Source organism: Vicia villosa, linkage group LG7 (assembly GCF_029867415.1).
Source record: "Vicia villosa cultivar HV-30 ecotype Madison, WI linkage group LG7, Vvil1.0, whole genome shotgun sequence".
NCBI lineage: Eukaryota > Viridiplantae > Streptophyta > Magnoliopsida > Fabales > Fabaceae > Vicia > Vicia villosa.
This window is the reverse complement of record NC_081186.1, coordinates 104,713,661-104,722,987: the sequence shown is the minus strand read 5'-3', so window position 1 is coordinate 104,722,987 and position 9,327 is coordinate 104,713,661. Positions and strand designations below refer to the sequence as shown.

At 30.2% G+C, this 9,327-nt stretch overlaps 1 protein-coding gene across 3 annotated transcripts; it reads right to left on the bottom strand.

The window, feature by feature from the left end:
• Positions 1 to 2,439: 2,439 nt before the first annotated feature.
• Positions 2,440 to 9,327, bottom strand: LOC131616353 (defensin-like protein 17). Of its 3 annotated transcripts, none has more exons than XM_058887660.1 (3): positions 8,977 to 9,296; positions 8,754 to 8,876; positions 2,440 to 3,022 (listed from the first exon to the last, which is right to left on the bottom strand). In XM_058887660.1, exons 1-3 carry the CDS (start codon positions 9,050 to 9,052, stop codon positions 2,976 to 2,978), a joined length of 246 nt encoding a protein of 81 aa, XP_058743643.1. In that variant the 5' UTR covers positions 9,053 to 9,296; the 3' UTR covers positions 2,440 to 2,975. The 3 variants fall into 3 exon arrangements, with proteins under 3 accessions (XP_058743643.1, XP_058743644.1, XP_058743642.1); XM_058887661.1 differs by lacking the exon at positions 2,440 to 3,022 and adding an exon at positions 4,966 to 5,275 and having other exon boundaries at positions 8,782 to 8,876; positions 8,977 to 9,321; XM_058887659.1 differs by lacking the exon at positions 2,440 to 3,022 and adding an exon at positions 7,966 to 8,630 and having other exon boundaries at positions 8,782 to 8,876; positions 8,977 to 9,327.

Sequence of the window (9,327 nt, the reverse complement as noted above, 5' to 3'; positions counted from 1 at the left end):
AACTTCCCCAAAATTGGCTAAAACCTACAAAATCATAACTAAAACACATATTAACATAAAATGAAAGCTTAATATTATAAACTATAAATAATTATCTAAAACTTCAGGGAATTGTACGAATATCCGATAAAAACGGTCGAAAGGTGCCATTAATTAAACTAAATATAAACACAATTTGGCACCTAACAGTAAATCACTCTAAGGGGGTGAACTGGAGTAGTTTCGTTAACAACGAACCAGGATAAAAATAATTGTGTTCATTGTTTTTATCTTACAAGTTTTTAAAGTCACACTTATTCAACCCCCCCTTTCTAAGTGTTTTTCTATCCTTCAGAATGTTTTCATCTTGACTCTTCTGAGAACAGTCTAGACAACAACCCTGGTTCTCATTTCTTCAATGATTATCTCATAGCACAATATTCATATTGTGGATTGTAATTGAGAGATTGTATGATCTTCTTCGTAATCATCAACATGATGCAAAAGCCATTGAAGGTAGTTGTTCTTGTTGCAGTTATGCTAGTTGATGATTTGGATATGTTCTAATGATTACAACACCAACAACATTTCAAAGTAGGTGATCTTCTTCATTTATAGCAAAAGAGAATAGAGCCGTTGAAAAATAGCCATTGAGAAACAACTGGCTATAGAAAGAAAGTCGTTCACAATGATTTGGAATAGTACTGCCACTCCTGTCCTTTTCCATACTTCAAACTAATAGAGAGGTAGTGGAGTAAAGCTTATACGTACTATGTGCTTATCATTGCTAACGATAATATTTGTCTTCTCAACTTCAAAGGCTTTTAATGATAGATGTTTGAAGCATGAGTAAAGTTATGACTCTTGATTTTTCTGATAGTCAGGTCTTAAGTTATTCAGTACTTGTTTGCTTAGAACCTTGTCTACATAGTAACACTATTTTCTTTCCTTCTTGAACTTTAGAGGTTCACAACATGAGTTGGAAGAAGAGATAATAAGCTTTGAATTCTTCATACCTTCAAGTCTTCAGAGTCTTCAGCACTTGGTCTTTAGAATCCTTTTGTTCCAGATCTTCAGAACTTCAAGTCTTTAGAGTCTTTAGAACTGCGTCTTCAGAGTCTTTAGCACTTGGTCTTCAAAATCCTTTTGTTCCATATCTTCAGAATCTTCAGCATTTTGTTCCTTTAGAACCTTCAGTCTTAAAGGTCTTTGGCACTAGGTTCCTTAGAGGATTATTCGTTCAAAAACTCCGCTGACTTTCGAAACAGAATCACTTCTCAGATATAATCCATAGGATCATTGCAACAGCCAGTGTTTTAAAAACCGGACCGGACCGGCCGGTCGGACCGGTCGAACCGGGAACCGGCCTGGTAACCGGTCTGGTTCAATAGTCAGATCGGGTATGTCATCAAACCGGTGGGAACCGGTGAAAACCGGAAAAACCAGAAAACCGGCGGTTTAATTGCATTTTTTTTTAATTTTTTTTTAACATTTATTTTAAACTTTTTTTTAATATATTTAGTTGTGTATTACTTAAATAGCATTCTCACATAGTTTTTTCGTTAGTGACAAATTAAAAACTTTATTGTCTATTTGTTATCTTTGCTAATAAATTTTGTTAAATAGCATGAACATATTGAATTTTATTTGATTTTCTTTTTAGGAGGCTCCTATTTTGAATTAAATTTGGTACACATTGGAGTTATTTTGTTATAAACTATTCAATTAGATCATGTTGTAATTAGACTTTGTTTGCAATTAGACTTTGTCATTTTTTACTTTTTTGTTATGTGTGATACCTTTGTTTAAAATTTGAATTTAAGTTATGAAATTGTGAATTTATGATATGAAATTGTGAATTTATGATATGATATTTTTAAAAAATTTAAAAACTACTTATATTTTTTTAGAGACTGAATCATCCGGTTCGACCGGTTTTATACCTATATAATGATAGGTCTATTCAACCGAGTTATCCGGTTTAATCCGGTTTGGTAGTGCGGTTCGACCAGTGACCCAGTACCCTCACCGGTTTGATGACCGGTCCAGTTTTTAAAACACTGGCAACAACAATATCAAATATCCTTAAATATTTCCGAATATGATCATATACATAAACATACTTGCTTCTCCAAAATGTTTGCGACTTGTGTTACACATAGTAACTCGCATATGATCTTTAGTACTCGTCTTGATAGTTTTTGTTTGATCTGATAATTTTGACAAATATGATCTTGCACAAAAACAAACATCAGAACGTAAAATAGTTCTTTCACAAATACTTCATTGTTATCATCAAAACTCAGAAATATATTAAGAGTCGTTACCCACTATGAATACTAAGCCTAAATCTATCTATAGAGTCAAGAACCTAGCAAATATTCATCCAAAAACAAGATTTGAGGAGTTTATGTCTAAAGCAACTGAAATCCTAGTACAAAGCAAAAACAATGATAAACATCAATATTGATTTGTAAAAGAGGTTTTATACAATACCATGAGCAATAATTATACATAACAAACCCCAACAAATGAAGCTTACAAAGAGAAAAATGGAGAAGAAAACCAAATATTTTGCGGTGTCAATCACGAGCAAAGAAGCTTCAACTCCAGATCATCCAATTACAACCTTCAAATGTTATTTTCTAAGCTCTAACATCAAAAGAATGAAGGTGATGGTGTGGAGACTCAAAACTGCCTAGTCCATACTTAAAAAAATGTGTTTTTGCCATAAATATACAATTATGCCAAGCAGATCTCGCTTAGCGGTAGTAGAAGCTCACTAAGCGAACTCTGGTGCAACTTAAAAAAAACAGATTTTGTTTTTGCCATAACTTGAAAATCGTAACTCCGATTTGCGCCCGGTTAAAATCGTTGGAAATCTTATTCAATGCTTTATCTAAAAATGACTAAATGGCAACCAAATTGATAATTTTTATCATCCTTATTTTGAACCTTATTCTTTGATAAATTCCTAAACATTACAATCTTGAAGCTTAGCCTTTGGCCTTTATTACCCAACGCTCAAAACATGCATGAATACCTACAAAAAGACATAAAAACTATCAAACGGTACATAAATAAATCAAAAACACAAATTATACACAATATATACAAATCTAACTAAAACACGCGTGAATTCACGCACAAGTTGAAAAAAAAGAGACTATAAGTGTTGTTAAACTATATAAAAAAATAATTACAATTTGCCACTTATCAGTCACCATCATCGTAGTGTTGAAACCTACTGTCACCAACTTCAACAACCATTGACATAGGCGTCATCATAACTTAAGAAAAAATCTTTTGCATGATTATCAACTTAATACATACAAGCAGATAGATCCACATAAATTTATGATTATACGAAAATGGATCCAAACTAATTTTTTTTATTATAATCTAATGCTTTTTGGTCTCAAGAACGATGAAATTACATACGAGTGTATGATTAACTACTTCTTCAAGGATGACATTTAGGCCATTTCGGACACGTGAATAGCATCTAAACTTCAATCATTTTGTCAAAATATGAAAATATCAAGCTAATTAATGTCACTAAACAAGATCTAGTTAAATAAGAACGTGCCAAACTGTTTGAATTTCGTCTGGTACCTTTCAAAATTGTTGTGGGCATTTTCTAAATATTTTAGGGATAATAGACATTTACCCACTGTCATATAGGCGAGATTCAGATTACCTCCTTATTAATTTTTTTTAGATTACCTCCTGTATTTTTAGGGTACCCCCAAAGCATGTAAAAAACAGTGAAAAACCAGGGGGTAAATAAAAAAAAACAAGTTTACAAGGGGGGTCTTATGGGCGTAAATCATAGAACTTTTCTTATTTCAAGGGGGTAATCCAAAATAAATAAATTAATAGGAGGGTAACCCAAATCTCACCTATATGACAGAGGTAAATGTCTATTATCTCAATATTTTATTTTTGTTTTATGCCGACTCTTTGATCTTTGGCATGAACATATATCTAAACTTCTATATATTTTGGTTTTTTCTTTATTCACCTCCTTATGGGGGTCACCCCAGCGAAAACCCCACTTTACCCCTGCTTCAGAAATGCATTTTCGAAGTATTTTTTTTCTAAATTTTCTCAGACTAGTCACATATCATAAATTTGATATAATTTATGAGTAATGAATAATAATAATTTTATATTTTAATATAATTTATGAATTATGAATAATAATGATTATATATTTCTATTCTGATTAATATATTTTAAAATTTAAAATAATTTTAATTTAAAAAATTAAAATAATTTCACTTACAAAATGAGTTATAATTTTTATTTATATATTTATAATTATTATTATATATTTATATATTATATATTTATATATTTTACTTACAAATTAATAATAATAATTATATATTTATATATTTCTATTCTGATTCATAGTTAAAAATGAGTTATAATTTATTATTTAGTTTAAAAAAATTTTAAAAAAATTGTCTAAATTTTATTTAATCAATAAATTTTATATTTAATTCTATATAGTTCAAAATTTACTTATGAAATTAAAATGTTTTTGATTTATATAAGTTAGTAAAATAATTTTTAACTTTAAAATTGTTTAGGAAATTTTGATTCACTAGTTTTATTGATTCACCTTCATTTTATTGATTTACCTTTATTTTATACCTATTAATTGTATTGATTCACCTTGATTTTAATTTTTTAATAATTATTGAATTCTTTCGGAAGTGTATATCCGAGACATTCCAAGACCAATTTGGTCTTGAAATATTTCGGATATGCATCTCCGAAGACACCCCCTCTCTCAAAAAAGGGGGTGTTTTCGGAAATGCATCTCCGAAGATACCCCTCTCCCAAAAAAGGGGTGTTTTCGGAAATGCATCTCCGAAAACACTTTTTTGTGTTTTCGGAAGTGCATTTCCGAAATAAGACAAATTTTGAAAAAAAAACATTTCGGAAATACATTTCTGAAATAAGGGGTATTTTAGATTTTTCATCAGAGGTGACCAAAAAAATAGGGAGGTGGATAAAAAAATTTCCTATATTTTATGTAACAATTATACTATTATATTGTACTGTAAAGGATTTGAATGATATCATTATTAAAAGAAGTGAGAAAATATCACCGTATAGAAGTAGAAATGTAACAAAAGGTGGTGTGGAGAGAAAATTTTAATTATTGTTTCTCTAAATTTACTAAAGTTATCCAATTAAAATAATACATTAGAATTAGCAACTAAAAGGTGCTATACTCTCCCACAAACTCCACAAAGTCGTGGTAAATCTTCATATCCCTCCTCTGTTCAAAATTGACAATAATATGAATGTTAACGTTGTTTATGAAGATTATGAATTTTTATTGTTCAAGATCAAACATTGTTAATTAATTCTCATTCATGAGTTCTGAAGTTGTGTTATCTAGTGTTCTCTCATGCAAATATGCTTATGAAGTTTGTGACAATGTGAATAATTAAGTATTTTCATTCACAAATTAAAGCTCGAGTTCATCAATTAGATGTAATTCTTTAAGGTTTACCTGGAAAATATAATCTTTTAATAATGATGATCTATGAAAAGGTGGAGCCAACTAATATAAGTGATGTTGAAGTTCTCTTGAATGTACAAGAGGCACAATAGGGCAAGTTTCACCAAGAGCTTTTGACTCATAAATCAAGCATTGTTCAATTGGATATTGTTCATGATTTTTGAAATTGTGTTACCTAGTGTTCTTTCATGCAAACATGCTTTTGAAGTTTGGGACGATGTGCATAAGCATTTTAATTCACAAATTATGGCTCGAGTTCGTTAATTAAGGTAAGAATTGAAAATTAGCAAGAAAGGTATAGTTCAAATATATGACTATTTTCTTAGCATTCGAGTTATAGTTGTTTATTTGCTAGCAATATGAGATTCTATATTTGAAAGGGACAAAATAGATGTAATTCTTCAAGGTTTATATGGAGAATACAATCTTTTAATAATGATGATCTATGAAATGGTGGAACCAACTGATTTATGTAATGTTGGAAGTTCTCTTGAATGCACAAGAAGCAAAATTGGACAAGTTTCACAAATTATTTTGAATCCTAGATCAAGCATTATCCAATTAGCTCTTGTTCATGATTTTTGAAGCTATCTTACCTAGTGTTCTCTCATGCAAACATGCTTTTGAAGTCTAGGAGAATGTGCATAAGAATTTTAATTCACAAATTAAAGCTCGAGTTCATCAATTAAGGTAAAAATTAAAAATTAGCAAGAAAGGTAATAGTTCAAATATATGAATATGTTCTTAGAATTTGAGATGTAGTTGACTCTTTGCTAGCAATATGGGATCCCAAATAAATGTAATTTTTCAAGGTTTACCAAGAGAATACAATCCTGTAATAATGGTGATTTAAGGCTAGGTGGAACCAACTGATATACATGATATTGAAATTCTCTTGAATGTACAAGAAGCACAGTTGGATAAGTTTCGCCAATAAACTTTGAATCATTGTGCAACTTCTAATGTTGCTCAGTTCATCATGACCAATAATTCCTCTATTGTACATGAAAGCCCGAAGAATCAAGTTTCCACCTTTACGCAAGTAATTGTTCTCTTGACTCATCAGGACAATCCCAAAGTTTCTCAAGTTCTTGAATCTCAAACTTGGTTTAGAAACTCAGGTACATTCCATGATAATACCTCTAGTACTTCTAGTTTTCAAAATAGAATTTCATGTAAAGTTACAAATAAATTTCTTGTTGGTAATGTTCCTAGCTTGGCAGTCAAGTTAGTTGGTTGCTCTAAATTCATATACAAACTTGTGTCAAATTCTATGTTGAAGTAAAACAAAATACCCCATGTTCCTAGAATTACTAGTAATCAAATTTTTATGTCAAAAGTTTCCAAGGATATTAATGTGTATTTTTTAATTTTATTCCATCAAATGCTATTTCAAATCACAAGCATCTAACTTGATGTTGCTTGAAGGATTCTTAGATGAAAGTGGATTGTACTATTATAACAATCTAGCTTTAGAACCCTTAAGCAATTCCATAAGAAATAAGTCTCAAGTTTGTCTTGTTGAAAATAACACCACTTTTATTCGTCGGTATGATAATGAAAGTTCGATTACCAATAATGTTTCCATTTGATACTCTAGACTAAATCTTAGAGTTATTTATGGTATACTTACATTTGAACAATAAAATCCGTTGAATTTTGTAATTTTTGTTGTCTTGGAAAATTACAAAGAATGCATGTACCATTATTTGATACTAAGTATAGTTGTACTTCTGAGCTAATCTATACTAATTTGTTGAGGCCATCTCCTATTCTATGTAGTAGTGGCTATTCCTACTATATTATTTTTGTAGATGATTTTACCAAATACATTTGGATATATCTACCCAAACAAAAAATCTAATGTTTTACATGTCTTCGAGTTATTTCAAAGCTATGCTAGAACTTAATTGAATTCTAACATCTAAGTTGTCCAATATGATTACGGGGAAGAGTTAACGCCTTTCACCAAGTATCTCAATCAACTTAGTATTGTGCATATGCATTTTCTCTATTACTTCTCATTAAAATAGAACAATTGAGAGAAAGCACATGCAAATAGTTGAAATGAATAAAATGACATCACCACGGTTTCAAGTTAAGGTGGAGATTGTTGAAATATTCCTTAAAATATCTTAAGTGACGAAAAGAAATAAAACTTATTTATAGGTTGCAAAAATAAAAAAGCTGAAGAAAAAATAACCAATAGGTTCACAGAAGACATTGAATTTGCAAGTAGGCGACTTGACAAAGGACGCTAGGCGGCGGCTGCGGTCCGTGTCTGGTCGGTTCTATTGGACGATTCGCTTATGTCAGGTATTGGATCTGATCTAGGCAGTTTTCATGTATCGGGATAGGTTGTTTCAGAATGTCGACCGACTTGTTAACGAGATATGTTTCGGGCCAATTAAACTTAAAGAAGTTGTGGCATTCCTAGTAAAAGAAAATTTAAAAACTTTTAGGAGTATATAAGGAGATTAGGAAATTCTTTTAAACATCTTACATTAGTGTGATTCATATATAGAGTTGAAGAGATTGAGAAAGATTTTGGTGGAAAATAATTGGAAAGTTGAAGAGATTGAGAAAGACTTTGGTGGAAAATAATTGGAAATTTGAGTGACAATTTTTTTATAATTCATATATAATCTTTTGGAACAATTTTTTAGAGTATAGTGAATTAGAGAAATACTCTCTCTTCTAGAATAGATTGTTTGACCGGATTGTGTAAACAAATTATTGTATTTTTTATCTATATTATAACTAATTTTCTATCAAATTAAGTTGGTGTCATATTGAACAAAGAGTTATTTTTACTAAAAGGTATTTATTCTAAATTTTATAGAAAAGTTAATTTTTACTAATATTTTTTATCCCACGCATCCAATTTCTTAATTTGATCTAATCTTTCAATCACATTATTTTTTGTTTTAAAAAAAAGTCTTTCTAAAAACTTTTATTTTCCACATCAATGAAAGATTTGGGCTCAGTCCACTGTTTGTGATTTCTCTTGGCAATTTGCATCTAGATCGTAATCCCGATAAAATGAGTGTTGTGATTTTTCAACCATAGTTGATTCTGTGCTCGATGAATGGTGGAGAGCCGAAAATTTCTATTATATACATGAAATTGAACAATATTTTATTTGAGAAGAAATATTAGAGATGGAAATGGTTTGATTATGAAAAACTCAATCATCAACAATTGAAGAAGCATAAGCAATTATAATCAGAACCTTCACAAGAACCAGACATTGCACACACCTCAGAGTCAATGCACTCTCTATCACATTCTGTGTCAATACAAGGCCCTGACCATGTTCTGCTCGGCCTTCCACAAAATATCTTTGCTTCCACTTCTATTCATAACAAAAAGAAAAAAAGATTACAATAAAATAAATTAGAAACTTAAATAAGCTTAAGTAATTATAATAAAGAGAATCAATACATAATATATACCCCATGTTGAAATAAGGAGAAGGACAAGACATATGAACATGAAGAGGGTGCAGGGTTTAATAGTAGACAAAGTCATGATTTCTACATGTAAATGAAGTTCTTTACAATAGTTGAAATTTTTGTGATGAATCTATCTTGACATATTTGTGAGCTAGGTTGAGATTATTTTTTATTTTTTTATTCATTTAGTTTTCAATTTATCATTATTAGTATGTTTTGATATGTCCGTATAGTGTTCTAGGGGCCAAGGCACAACAAAGTTTATTGAGACAAAAAATTAATAAAATTTAATTTGTCTATACAATCTTTATATGAGCCAAGGCATGACAAAGTTTATTGGGTAGAAAATCA